Raw genomic sequence first — 14,935 nt, 5'->3', positions numbered from 1 at the left:
ATTCATAGAATCCTAGAATCACAGAATGGTTTGGGTTGGAAGGGACCTCAAAGATCATCCAGTTTCGTGGCAGGGACACCCTCCACTATACCAGGTTGCCCAAAGCCTCATCCAACCTGGCCTTGAACACTTCCCAGGATGGGGCAGCCACAGCTTCTCTGGGCAACCTGTTCCACTGCCTTCGCAGTATTGTGAGTAACCAGGTCTCCCATTTCCTTCTGGAGAGGGCCTACATTTTCCCTAATTCTCTTTTTATCACTGACATATCTATAGAAGTTTTTCCTGTTGCCCTAAATGTCCCTGACCAGATTTAGTTATCTCAGGGCTTTAGCTTTCCTCACCTGATCTCTGGTTGCTCAGACAATTTCTCTATATTCTTCCCAGGCTCCCTGTCCTTGCTTCCATCCTCTATAGGCTTCCTTTTTGTGATTGAGTTGGTCCAGGAACAACTTGTTCATCCATGCAGCCCCCTGGTGTTCCTGCCTGACTTCCTCTTTGTTGGGATGCACCACTCCTGAGCTTGTCCTGATAGACAAATATTTTTGCACCATATTTAGCATGATGTCTTTATGAGGATATCACGGATACACCATGAATACACAGTGAATGCTACTCCTTGTATGCCTCTCCGTGTCACCACACTGACTGGAAGCACCCTTCACTCCCAGCTCTTCCATCGTGCTGTCTCTTCATGTACGGGTAAGATACAATGCAAGAAATACACTCAGCCAGAGATATTTCTGCTCTGAAAAAAATCTATCACCTGCACAGCAGGGCAGGAAGAGTAGCCCAGTCCTTACCGCGTGTCACCAGTCTGTTGGTGCTGTTCTGCAAACGGGGGACCGTGAACTTTACACACAAGAGCAGGAAGAGCCACCGCAGAAACCCCCGTCTTGCAATTTCCTTCTGACTCACTCCGTCACCACCAAGTCACTCATCATGCCTGGGCAAGCGCTGTGTTGAGCAGAGTTGATGACTGGAGATGCTCAGCACCGGAGCGAGGCCCTGCAAAGAGTGGAGATGGAGAGCGAGGCTGGACAAGCCACTTCTGCGCAGCGACTTCTGTGTGCAGTGCAACAGCAGAGATGTCCTCAGTGCCTTTCTCTGGCAGAGGCTGAGCCTCATGTGAATCCTGCCAAGCTCCTGGCCTCACCATCCTTTTAGCGCAGCTTTTCCCCTTCGAGCATTTATTTTGGTGCATTTTTGTAAAATAATTTCATTTTTCATTTCTTTCAGTAACAGCGTATGGAAATACAGGCTATTGTTTTCCTTGCAGCTGTTGTGTTGCAATTGTGCCCTGATACATGAACAGGCATCTTTGGCACCTGAACTCAAAACAGCAACTATTTCTAGAGCATCTTATCGTAAGGAGGTAGAAAATCCTGATGTTTGCTGTACTTACAGGGTCAGATCGGGTGGGTAGGTAAATGAAACGGTCTCAGGTTCCAGCTAGGAACCAAGATCCCAGTCTTCACATTGAGGAGGAAAACCCCCATCCTTGACAGTGGCACTTCAACTCCTTAGTGTGCTTTTGACATACCACACGTTTACTACAACACTAATCAGAACAGAGCCAGCTTCCTCCGTGGTTTTACTGGAAATGCTGAAACGTGACCCATTCCCACCGCCTCGGCATTGGTCCCACTGCAGTGTGCCCCTGCTCCCAAAGTACTGTTACTGCAGGAGAGAAGTGTGATGAGCTGGAGATGGAGGATGAGGAAGGCTACACTGCTTTAAATTTACGACCCTCAGCTTCGGTTGTTCCTTCTGGGTATTCGAGCAGCAACAAATGTTCTACGTTCAAGGCTCCGGCCAGTTGTGTCGCAGCAGACAGTAAGTACGGATGGAAATCAGCTTTTCTAGCTAAATCAGGGTATAACTTGAGTTGGCATGGTCATGTGGATTGCTTTAGAATCCTTCTAAACTTGATAGTATATTCTTAGATAAATGTTCATAGAAACAGCAGAGAGAATAATCGTGGTGGAGTCTCGCTTGCTATGGTTTATGATCAGAGATGATATTTTTTCTCAAGTTTATCTTTACTCCAATTATTTTTTCCGTTTACTTCAACACAGAAGACAAATTCCACCTTTCTATAGATTTTTTTTTATTTTTGATAGGACTCATCTATTACAGCAGGACCCTATAAGAGAGGAAGGCTCCATATCAGAAAATGCAGGCCTTCGAAATGGAAGCAATTTGCTCAGCCATGGGGAGTAGAAAGATGCCCTGTTTATCAGTCATGGTAGGGGATGTAAGCTCTAATAGGAGCATATGTTTTTATTTGTTTATTCTCAAAGTCTTTCTATAAACAAGCTGAGTGTTAACTAAGGCAGTGGATTGTGACCGTGGAATGCCTGAGACTATAAAACGATGACTTGAGTACTGGTGTTGAAGCTCAGAAGTTCACCAGGTGGCTCAAGTGTGAAATGAATGTAATTGCTGCTATTTGCAGGCTGGGCAGAGTAGACAAGAATTAAATTAACATCACTCTGGTGCTGTCTGGAAAAGATCTAGGGCTATCCATCGAGAACAGCTGCTTGATAAGGAGGATAGAGAAGCTGTTGAGAAGCAGCAGCCAGAAAATCAAGGATAAAACATTAGGGAGCGTGATCTAGGAACGGGGATCTCACAGACTCTCTGGGCGCTTCTTCCAGCACTGAAGGGGAAGAATTTTTCTCCTCACATCTAATCACAGAAGTTTCCCTGAGGCAACTTGTGACCGCTGTACTGCGTTCTTTCACTGTGCCTCTATGAGAAGAGCCTGACTCCATCTAGAAAGCCCTTTTAGATAGTGAAGGACTGAAATTATGTCCTCTCTTAGCCTCCCGTTCTCCAGGCTAAACAAGCCAAGGTCCTTCAGCCTCTCCATAGGTCCCTGACCAACTCAGTGTTCCTCTGCTGGACTCTCTGTGGTTAGCTGACATCGCTCTTGAACTGGGAAGCTCAGCACTGGACACGGTACCCCAGACGTGGCTTCATGACCCTCTAGTGGAGTGGAATAATCACTTCCCTTGACCTGCTGGCTGCAGTCCTGCCCATGCAGCCCGGTGCTGGTCGGCTTTCACTGGCACAAGAGCATGCTTGAGGACCCCAGTTCAACTTGTCCACCAGGACCCTGAAGTGTAGCTGCTTTCTAGCCAGTCAGCCCCATACTTGTCCTGGTGCTGGGCTTCACACTTACCTTTGTTGAGCTATTGCACTTGCTGTTCATTCCTAGGATTTTCAGGTCCCTTGAAAAGTAAGTCCTACCCTCCGGCATATCAGTCACCGCCCCAATGTGGTGCCATTGGAAGTCTCCTCAAACTATCTTAACTGGTGAGGGTTAGGGTCATCTCCCTTAACTTTGGCTGGGTAAGTTTCAGTTGCCAAGTCTATCCGGACTTCTAGGCACCTCTGGAGGGTGATTCTTCTCACCTGACAAAAGGTTTGTTCCCTGGAGGTGCTTGCTCTGATTCACGGGACTCCAGTAAAATACTTGACGTGCAAAATACTTTTCAACTAACCTGAATGCCCTGGAATAGATCTGGAAGAGTGTTACAGGAAATTGCAGAGCACTGCTTCCCAAAAGGGAAAAACATATACACATATATATAAAGAAAATATTTAAATCAGGGGATAGTCAGCTGTGAAATTCTGGAGAACTCTATTCGTGATGAGACATTGAACCACAATGGAAACTTGGAGAAGGAGCCTGGAGAAAGATGCACCGTTTAACGTTCAAACATTGCAATCATTTACAAATTCCCATCACAGGTTCCAGAACTAGTTATCCAAAACTAGATGGTAATTTCTCCCTTTCAAGGTGGAGAAGTCTTAGAAATTGTTCTATTATTTCTAGGACTGTGGGAAACACAAAATCTAATATGTTTACCTGTTTCATGAGAAGTTTCACTCTAAAAGGCTAGAGCCTCAGTTAATAAATATTCTCATCAGATAAATAGGTATTTTCTCAAAATGACACCACGAAATTCAGAACAGTGATAAAAAATGCAGTCAAAGAAAGAGGCTCTGCAGGAGGGAGAAGGCTGAACTGGTGTTGTCAGGGAGGAGGTAATACCACTGCGTGGTGAGGAGAGCTGCAGTTTTTGGTTACTAAACGGTTTTTTCTTTGTCCCAGGAGCCCCTGACTCATCTTCCCTATGGCGACCAGTGGCCTTTGCTTCCCTGGCTTCGTGCCTGGTGCTGCTGATGGGGCTGGTGGCACTGCTGGCCCTGTGTAAGTACTGTGCCACCCCAAACTGCTGCTGTCAGAGCAAATCCCAGCCCTACCGCTGCTTCTTCTCCCCCCGAAGACTGTCCCTGCAGTCCCTGTTCCCCCAAGGAAAATAGCAGGGCAGGAAAAGCAACAGTACAGCTCTCCCACAGAAGTCCCACCACATCTCAGTGTCAGAACAGGTCACTCGGGATCACTACTATCTGCATTTATAGTTACCTTAACCTGAATGGTTACACTAATCCCAGTGTAAGACCTAGCCTAACTAGCCCTGACCCTAAATCCCTAACCTTAATGACCCTAAAGCTAATCCCTAACCCTATCCCTAAGCGTAAACCTAACCTCTAAACCTAATCCCAACTCTAATCCTAAATAAACCATAACCCCAAACACCTAATGCCTTGCCCTAACCCTAATCATAAAGACTCTAAACCTAACCTTAACTCTAACCCTAATCCCAACCCCAACCTATACCCCCCTGAGCCAAACCCTAAAACCCTAACCACAGACTAACCCTAACCCATTTCTGCAGTGCCTGGTTTTGGCAGCCAGCAGCTCATCTCGTTAGCCACACTAGCTGGATAATGGTGCCCTCCTGTGACTGTTACCAGAATATTTTGCGTTCCCCGTTCCCTCTTTTTCTCGGATTGCAAGATTTTTGCAGGGAGAGCAATCCTGGCATGAAAGCATTGTGACTGGTGCGTTTGCCCAACGACTACAGCAGATTTGCTGTAGAAATGTTTCCATTAGCAACAAAAGATGATGCCACATTACATTTGGAAGCAGAGACAGAGTCCTGGGTTGCTTTTTGGCAGGAGGGAAGCAGTTGTAAATGCCCAGGACAAGCAGTCAGGGTGGTCCATGGCATCACAGAAATGTTGACTCAGAGGCAAATCTTCAGGTCTCTAGTCTGACACCCACCCCTTCCTTGCCATCACCAACCCCAGATAAACTCATCTGTAGCTTTGACCAGATGACTTTTGAAAATCCCCACAGGCAGAGATGCCCCCACCTTCCCTAGTGACCCTTTCCAATGCTGCACAACCCTCCTGGTGAGGAAAACGTGGGTGAGGTACACGCAATGGTGGACATACAAATGTAGCAGGCAAACAAATAAAAGAATGTCAAAAGCTACAGATTGAAGCTGCAATGTTTTAAAAACAATCTTTGATAACCACTTTCATGCCCTTCAGTTTTTCAGGTTTCCAAGGATCCCGAGGAAGGAAGGAAGCTGCGGGAAATGAGGGAAGCATTGTGCTTCGAAGGGAAAGAGAAAAACGGTAAATGTGGCTGTTGTGTAAATAAACACAAACCACCCCCTTTTCAGAGCCCCTTTACTGAGGGACTATAAAACCACAGGGAAAAGATATGATGATGGTGTCGCTTTTAACCATGGCGCTATCGGAGATGGGGACGTGTGTACGGGGACGTGCCAAACCATGTGTCTCAGCCCTCGAGAGCTGGGCTCATCCGTGGCCACCCTGGGTGTTTTCTCAGTCCAGCCCGGAGCTAAAGCCCCTGTGTTCCTCGCATAACACCCCCTCTGATTCCAGAAACAGAATGCGCCCTTTGTCCAGCGAGCTGGCAAAACAGCAGAGCTGACAACTGCTTCTACATTTCAAAGGAGAAGAAAACATGGAAGCAAAGCCAGGAGTTCTGTTCCTCGAGAAACTCCACTCTTCTTGTGCTAAAAGACAAAGCAAAGATGGTAAATTCTGAAGCTCGTGCATCCCTTGACGTCGCATCTTTTACCTTCCAGCAATATCGTAGGCAGAGAATAGTTTGGTCATTTACAATGCATTTATTTAATCTCCCCTGGGTCAAGCAGCCTTTCTGCAGGTCACAAAATTGTCACAGCTTGGAACGCTTTCTGAGTTGTGTGCTGTGAGAAACGGGGAAATGATGAGGAATAGAATAAGCCATTGTATGACATACCTCGATTAGCTAATACTTAGATTTTCGCGGAGAAACCAAATTGCGTATAATCAGTGCAGAGGAGAGAGGTGTCCAGCACACAGAACGCATGTTTTCATCCTCTTTTTCCACAAGTTTCGTTACTGAGGGCCCCCAGCACCAGACCCACATCTACGAGAAATCCAGAGAGCGGCCGACTCACCGTGGCCCTGCCATTGGCACGCGGCGGCGCAGCGACTATCCAAGGGTGTTTCCTGGTGCCCTCACAGAGGGGTGCCAACGATGGCACAAAGGCCAGGCAGCAGAGAATTCTGTTGAGATGACTGAAAATGTTTAAGGAGTTCATCACTTGAAGCAGTCTTAGTAATTCAGGGTTTTTTTTGCTGAACAAAAATCTGATTTACTGTCAAGATCAAATTTTCCTTTTTTGTACATGCACATCTGGGAAGCTCTTTTTCAGCAGCTATTAGGCTTACACAAAGCCCAAATATCCTTATTTTCTTTTTGCCACATAAAACTTAAAAGGAAACAAGCTTCCCTGGAAAAATCTCTGTTTTCCAGGTAGAGTTAGTTTCAAAGGGGGGTTCTCAAATCTGTTATTTTAAGGCATAAAGACTGGCCTTTTGGATTTTTTTTTTTTTTTTCTTTGAAGTGAAAAATCAGATGAGTAGAGCCAAAATAGAAAGTGGAGAAATGGTTTATTATTGAGTTTAGCTGCATCCTCAGGTCAGAACTGTGGTTCACCCTGTTGAGAGACACCTGAACACCACAGCTTCAGTGCCGAATTCAAGAGATGGTTTTGGCACGCTGTATAAATCCCCAGGCGGTTTGATTCCAGATGTGCTTGCTTTTCCTTCCACATTTAGTACAGGCAGCTCCAGCCAGACTGAGGCCAGACCAGTTTAAGGCAGCTGTGGACTTTAGATTTTGGGTGAGTCCCTAAACATGCTGCTGAGCAACAGTAGAGTACCTAGAAGATCTGAACAGACTGAGACGCTCAGGAACCTCTTAGGTAGCACTTAGACACCCAGGGACTGATCAACAAACAGCAGTATTTGAAGGATCGTGCAGTGAGAGCAGTCAGCACTGCCTCCTGGGCAACAAGCACGGAGACCAGGTCACTCTCCTGTTGAGTAAGAGTTATCTCCTTCGCTTGCAGAACCTTCACAGCTGGAAGATACAGGAACTTAGGTCTTATTTTTGAAATGTTGTGGTGGTGATTTTCTCATTCCTACAGGTTTCCCTGCCCCACGATTCACAGTTTTACTGGGTTGGATTATCGTACATATCTGAAAGGAATGGCTGGTACTGGGAAGATGGAACAGCGTTTTCAAGAGAAGCAACAAACTGGTAAGCCTTCGTAACTCAGGACCTGTGTGGCTCTATTTGAAGCGCCCAGTAAATTAAAAGAGACTTGTGCTTCCTCTTACTTCCCCATGTTTGTCCCACGTGCAGTGACGAAGGAGCATGGAGACCATAGTATCTGCTACGGAGCTCAGAATCAGTGTCCTGTACAAGGGACAATGGGTGGCAAAGTACAGTTTGATCACATGCACCAGACCCAAAAGGAATGTTCAGCACAAATCAAAGAGTTCCAAGGGGGAAATAATTCTACCTTCCAGTTGCAAATCCATATGACTACTCTTCTTTTAAAAAACACCTAGAGGAGTTGTGGCTGCCCCATCCCTGGAAGTGTTCAAGGCCAGGTTGGATGAAGCTTTGAGCAACCTGGTGCAGTGGAGAGTGTCCCTGCCCATGGCAGGGGGGTTGGAACTGGATAAGCTCTGAGGTCCCTTCCAACCCAAACCGTTCTGTGATTGATTCCAAATGGTCTGAATATAGATCACGTGATGTCACCAGGACATCATTAAGCCATATGTTTTCATTTCCTAGGGTCATGTTATATGACAACATCTACTGTGCCTCCTTATATGGACGGATTGTTTATGCCAGTCAATCCTGTTTCACAAAGCAATTCTGGATCTGTGAGAAGGCAGCTGTTCGTTTCACTTGAAGCACCACTGCAAGAAGAGATGTGGGATCTGCCACTGTGACATACCAGCTTTAGGAACTTGAAATTCTTAAAGATATTTTTATTTTTGTTTGTTTATCATGCAGTTTTCTCAGAATGTTGATTCAAATGGACAGGTCATTAGAGGCTAAATCTTCTGCTTTGTCTGCATTTTCCCTCCTAAGCTCACAAATGAGAAAGAGAAAATAAGCCTTTTGGATGTCAGCATCTGTTTTGTATTATGTATGCATGTATGCCTTGTGTGTATATATATATATACACACACACACACCCCTTGTATCTATGTGTATATGCTTTAGTATTTGGAGACTTTCCTTAAAATACATGAAAAAATAATAATATGTCTTTAATATTAAATATTTCCTTGGAAAATATTCTCAAAGACTGAAGCAGTTCCTTGGTAAAAAATGCAGCCCTCTCCTTCATGTGCCAAAAGACATTTGTGAACTGTGTACATGCCCCAGACTCAGTAGAGGCGAGCCGTAATTCACGGGCACAACTACCAGTTGAGCTATCTTCCAGTTGAGCTATCTAGAATTCCTTACTGTTGCAGCAGGAAGTGCAAGGTACAGCACTAGTCAGGTGCAATGTTTCATCTATTTCAACTCAAAAAAAATAATTTACAGAAGGTATCTAAGCTGTCACCTTCTACCTCCTTTTTTTCCTGTAAACTAACACTCACATTTTTTTTCTAGCAATCTGCTGTACGCCGTTGTTCGACGGCTGCGTTGTGAAAACAAGTATTAGGCTCTGAGCTTCCTGCTGACCGCTTGGTGGGACTTCTTAGGGAGCATTCACCATGACTGCAGCAAGGTTAGGTCCGTGGCAATAACTTGTGGGGTACATGTCTCTCATTTCTACAGCTGGATGATCTTTTACACAATTTCCCTAACTTCACATAATAAACTCCATTTGGACTCAGCGCAGATCTTGGCCCCAGCAGCTTGGAAAGGGCTTTTCCGATGTTAACAGTGGCATAATTCACAGGGAAGTATTTATAGTATCTAGTATTTTAAATTCGAGCAAATCCATTATTTCACCCAGTCTGCCTTCTATCTCGGAGGCTGTCCAAGTTCTCCTGACTACGGGTGCATGGAGCCCAAGGCACAAGCTGCTCAGGGAGGTCCACAATCCTTCCATCCCACTAGAAAGCTCCCTGGTGGGCCTCCGGAACCGTGAGGGTCAGAAAGCTTTTGCGATAGCAGGCCTGCTATCAATGTGATTGCTAACCATCGGCTCAGAATTTGTGAAATGGAAATAGAAATAGGCCTCTCTGGAAGCATTTAGACAAGCTCCACCTTTTCGTTCTCCAATGTAAAATCACAAGCTTCTTGTTGCTAAGTTTACTGGCTGGGAATCTTAATTTGGCAAAAGGAGAAATCCTCATGTGACTCTAACCAGAGAGCTGGCAGATGAGTAACACTTCCTTTCTTATTTCTTTTTTTAGCATTAAAACTAGTTCTTTTATCCAAGAGGGTTAGGGATGAGGTGGTGATGGAAAGAGAATCAAGGAATAGAGAGGGGGCAAAAATTAGGCTAAAAAGCTTGAATGCATAGGTTTAAATGCAGGTTCCTAAAATCCTGACTCTGCAGAATTTCAAGTAAACAGAAAAAACCACCCTCTTGACCACCTCTCATGACTTTGACTTTAGGACATGAAGGCTTATTTTAAACAGAATTGAAAACCTCAGAAAATTTACATTTCACTCAAATATGCGGCTGCATTTCCTGGGATATGGTCAGTAAATCGTTGTGCTTCTCCCCGTTGGGCAGCGTTTCCCGCACACCGTGCGGCGTGGAAAACGACGGCATATTTAGCCAGGCCAGCTGTTTAAAGGCAGCAGCTTCTGTGTTCACATGAAATCAGAAATGCATCTATTTCCCCTGATCATTATGAGTATCGGGATCTTGCCGCAAGAGCAAATCCGCTTGGATTTGTCCAAGTTTTTAAGATGCAGGCGGCTTACTGACAGCCTGCCACCGAGGGCAGAGGGCACGGCCATGCAGAGAGGAAAACTCATCCCAAAGCCAAGCTGTGGCACTCATCCGAGGCTGCATCCCTGAGCTTGGCTGAGAATCGAGCGGCTTGTGCAGTTCTACGGCAACATGAACCAACCCAAAGCAATGCGAGAAAACTAAGCGAGCAGAACAATTTGTTTGAAAACACAGAGACACGATGAAGAAAAACATTGATGAGTTTGGTAAATTTATTGAGACTAACCCTCACATTGGGAGTAGTAGGGAAATTATTTGCTGAGAAGGACCGAGAGCAGCTGTGAGCTGAAGGCTTGTTTTGTAACAACGTGCCACGGGTGCAATGATTACACTCTGATTTTAATGCACATTGTGTTGAACTAAAAAGGCTAATTATAGACTCAAGATTTTTTCTCACTGTGAACAATGTAACACTGAGAATACAGAACTGTCTGTGCTAATAAAACCTAACAGCAACAGCACACAGCCACTAATTACTAATCTAGCCGTGGCTACCAAAAAAAATTCCCCCTTTTGTACTTTTCAGTGTGCAACAAAAGCTAAAGTTTTGCCTGTGAGCACTGGATGACTTGAAATGACTCAGTTCACTCGGTTAAAGGTACCATGCACCCTGCCGTTTGAACTTTGTCCCTTTAAGATGCTTTCTGCAGCCCGATGACAGCAGAGATGACGTCATGTTTAAGACAGATGGACAGGGAAGTCGCAGTGATTTCCAAGGACCACACTTCACAAGTAACCGTGCAAAAGGCAGCTGTTGGCAAAGCAGAGTGGGAAGACTGTTCTCGAACTCATGGCTTGCTGAGAACCTTCCCTTGAATCAGCGGCAACGAACCGACTCCTGCGAGCCAACTCACTTAATGGCCTCTGGGCAACCTGAGAAGGATTTCTGAAGAGGACATTCCAGAGGCAGTTAAGAAGAATCGCATGAAGAACGCACAGAGTGATTTAGAAGAGGGTCCGATGTGCGTAGGCAGCTATGGGAAAGGGTAAAGCTCCAAAAAGATGTGCATGAAATTGCTCAGTTCTGAATTGCTTTAAAACTCTGAACATCTTAACATCATATAACAGAAGATATGACATCTGTTAAAATAATTATTGTACTGTGACTTAAGCCATCATCTTGCTTATAAGGCTAACTTTGTCTCTCCTGCTTTAAGCCAAAACACAAAACCTGACTTACGCCACATAGCAAGGCAACTCGGGGTTGGGCATTACTCAGGCAAGCCCGGGAACAGGTTGTACACTGCACATCTCGGGGCAACCACTGGGTGCCACGTGCTCTTCTACTCCAGGCAACATGGTTCATCGTGCAGCGGTTACAATTACGAGTCACTGAGCCATGAAGATGTGGTATAAAATAAAAAAACACACACACAAACAGGCAGCAATGAAGACCAGGAACTTACTCCTCGATTTACAAGTTCCTGAACTCGTGAATATTCAGCACAGAGACCCGTGCTTCATGCCCCGGGCAGGGGTACGAGACAGGCTCATGGATTCTCCTCCCCAAAGCAGTATGGAACAGCAGCCTTTCAGTCAGCATTTTCTTCCTTCTTTTTCTGCAGCAATCCACTCCCAGCAATAGCCCATAACACCAGTGCTTTTCACACACAGCCTTTTTCCCTCAGCCAGGCCCCTACAATCAACCATCGCTCCCCTCACTGGTCCACTGACCCCATCCCCATCACACCAGTTCCCTCACATCCCTTTTGCTCACTGCTTCAGCTCTTCACCAGCTGCTCCTCACACCAGCCCCCTCCATGGGGGCTCTCCTGCTTCCTCCTGGTGGGATCTCTAAGACTCTTTGTATTATCAAGGGTCATAAGACAGGGCCTCCCACCATGCCCTGCAGTAATAGACCAAGAGGGCTGTACAGGATGCCTCTCCCATCACTCACATGGCACCCCCATTCCCTGCAGACAGCCAGTGCTGGGACCCCAGGTAGCATCTCCATGGCTGCTCAGGCTGAGTAAATGCAACATTTCCAGATGAAGAGAGAGCCCTGTGGCAAGAGACCCTCTGTCCTCCCTGCTCCTCCAAATTCCTTCTTCAATCCATAGTTAAGATAATTACCATACTGCCAAACCCTCGTTTAGCGAGGGATACAGCACACTTGGCTGTTGCCACTGCAGCCTCCACAGTCACAGACTGACAGTTCAATTAGCATTGAATGGCTCAAATTAGCCAGGCCCCTACAGAATAATCCGGAATTAGGGCATACGTCCCTGCAGCTGCACTGAAACAGTCACACAGCCAGAAATGCACATGGGGGCAAATGCAGACCCCCGTGTGAATTTACACAGTTCCAAAACACAGAGGAAAGGATTGCTTCCAGTTTACCACTTTTGCATTCTTTTACTAGACCACAGTACAAAATTCCAGGGGGAATGTTAATATTGCATTGAAGTCCCCAACAGAAGTAACTGGCATGCCAACCTGTGGCATTTCTGCCTTTTATTCCCTGTGTCCCCTGACATTTTAACCAAAGGGTTGAGAAGAACCCTACTAGATTGCCAGGAATTCAGCTTCAGCCTCCAAGTACAAAACTCCAGGACCCCTCAGGAAGTGAGAATGAGATAATCACTGGCTAGCCAATCAGGGGAAATGCCCTTCATTAAGAGCTCTTTGATCTACTAGATCATTATCAAATTTATCCAATTTATCTCCAGTCAGGCTGGCACGCAACATCTCTCTGCTTTGCTACTACCTGCCATCCAGAGCAATTTGAAAGCACTAACGCAAAGAACACAAATTTGGGATCAGTCGCATTCTTCCCTTCCTCTGGGAAGCTATGTAGCATAATCTTTATGATTTTTAAGTACAAAAAAAGGTATTTGCCCATGTATTCCTTCCCTTAAAAGAAAACATTTTTTTTTTCCCTGGCATTTACTTCATTCAGGTAGTCAGATTTAAATAAGTAAAGACTTTTGCAAGGTCCTGTCACTCACCAGAAGAAGGCTTGAAGCTGCAGCACTCAAGCAGTTTGTCACCTCTCCGAAAACCAGGAGGAAATGGCCTCTCTTTTGTAGGAAGGGCCTTAACTTCAAGGTAATTGATTAATTGACTAATTGATTCACAACTCCTAGCAGCTGGATCAGCTGGATCCACAGGGTCCCATAGGGTCCCATAGGCAGATCGCTCCACTGACTACCAGTAGCTGACACTTAATGTCTAACTGGAACATGTTTGTTTTTCCTTAACTACATCTCTCGTCTTAAATCTAAATAGTATTTCCACATTCTCAAACCTGCCTTTTTTTTTGCTCTCCCTCCAATTCCTTAGAAGATTTGAGTCCAAAGAGCTCCCAGAAGTCACAATGTAAAATAGAATCACAGAATCACAGAACAGTTTGGGCTGGAAGGGACCTCAAAGCTCATCCAGTTCCAACCCCCCTGCCATGGGCAGGGACACCCTCCACTACACCAGGTTGCCCAAAGCCCCATCTAACCTGGCCTGGAACACTTCCAGGGATGGGGCAGCCACAGCTTCTCTGGGCAACCTGTGCCAGTGCCTCACCACCCTCAGTGTAAAAATTTCTTCCTTAGATCTAATCAAAATCTGCCCTCTTTCAGTTCAAAGCCATTGCCCTGTGTCCTGTCACTACATGCCCTTGTAATACGTCCCTCTCCAGCTTTCATCAGTTTTCTTCTAAAACTGCTATAATACACAAAAGAACTTAAGGAGAAAGGGACAAAAAGAATATTGGTTAATTCCCATGTAAATACAAAGCCAATAACTCATATTTCTAAGTTTCTTATTTGTCCACCAGAACTCAGACACCTTCTTGCAGCAGCAGCCCAGTTTGCATAAATAGAGCGAAAGACAGACGGACAAGTGTCTGAAGAAGTGCACGCTCAGGCTTGTTTGTACTGCAGCACCAGCTTTACAACCAGAGAACGGCAAACGATTCTTAGCCTGCCTTGGGAGAATCCATTATGTTCATGACTCCATTATGTTCATGAAGCCGTTGGTTCTGCTCTGCCACGCTGACACGCATCGCCCAGGCTAATGATTCACCAGCCTAATGCGAGCGCGCTGTGATTGCGACACGGGGCAGCAGGTTCCTCCAGTTGCTCTCCTGCCCTCAACATCTATTTATGCGCCAGTCGCAGGTGGTTCCCAAACACAAATAGTAACATATTATTGCAGAGCGTTTTTTTTCTCGCTCAGCTCTCCGAAAGAGAAGGTGAACACAGTTATACGTGCCTAACAGCACTGAGTGGCCACGAGCAGTTAACAGAAATCTAAAGCAGTTCTACAAGGGAGAGAAAATTAATGTGCCGTCGAATGGAGCCTGCTAACTTACCCAGCTGCAGGACAAAGAGTATCTGGGAGAGGAGAATCACCATGGGAGATACAAGAGGTGTTGCATATGCATAGATATATACATATATGTGCCTATGTATGTTGTACTCATATACACATCCCCATATGCATAAACACACACACATAGGCGTACATGTAACTATATGTACATAAAATGCTGCGTATAATTGTCATATTGCAAACGCTTTCACTTCAGCAGGAACACCTCGCTTGTAGCGGACACTCTGGATGTGGATCACACAGTGCAAGCCAGTAGCTTGTACCCACAGAGGTGGGACAATGGGAGCGCAGGGACGGAAAGGCGCTGGAGGAGGGAGGGGAATCTGAACTCCACTTCAACAGGTCAATAATGTGACCTTCAGCCCGCTCCCCTCAGGGCAGGGGCGGGGAGAGGAATAATTGGGAATGAACAAACTCGGAGACCCTTTCTGCTCACACAAGAGAGGGGTCAG

The 14,935-nt window shown here is 45.7% G+C and overlaps 2 protein-coding genes across 2 annotated transcripts in view; both read left to right on the top strand.

Moving 5' to 3' along the window:
- The window catches only part of LOC104374622 (alpha-2-macroglobulin-like), a 416,004-nt gene that overhangs the window by 190,012 nt on the left and 211,057 nt on the right, over nt 1-14,935 (top strand).
- KLRD1 (killer cell lectin like receptor D1) lies at nt 1,664-8,488 on the top strand. The gene is made up of 6 exons (XM_086610664.1): nt 1,664-1,833; nt 4,121-4,219; nt 5,410-5,496; nt 5,770-5,924; nt 7,368-7,480; nt 8,024-8,488. The coding sequence occupies exons 1-6, from the start codon at nt 1,707-1,709 to the stop codon at nt 8,142-8,144; spliced, it is 702 nt and encodes a 233-aa protein (XP_086466790.1). The 5' UTR covers nt 1,664-1,706; the 3' UTR covers nt 8,145-8,488.

This window comes from Tauraco erythrolophus, chromosome 4 (genome assembly GCF_009769465.1).
Source record: "Tauraco erythrolophus isolate bTauEry1 chromosome 4, bTauEry1.pri, whole genome shotgun sequence".
NCBI classification, from domain to species: Eukaryota; Metazoa; Chordata; class Aves; order Musophagiformes; family Musophagidae; genus Tauraco; species Tauraco erythrolophus.
This window is presented reverse-complemented; position numbering and strand designations above follow the sequence as displayed.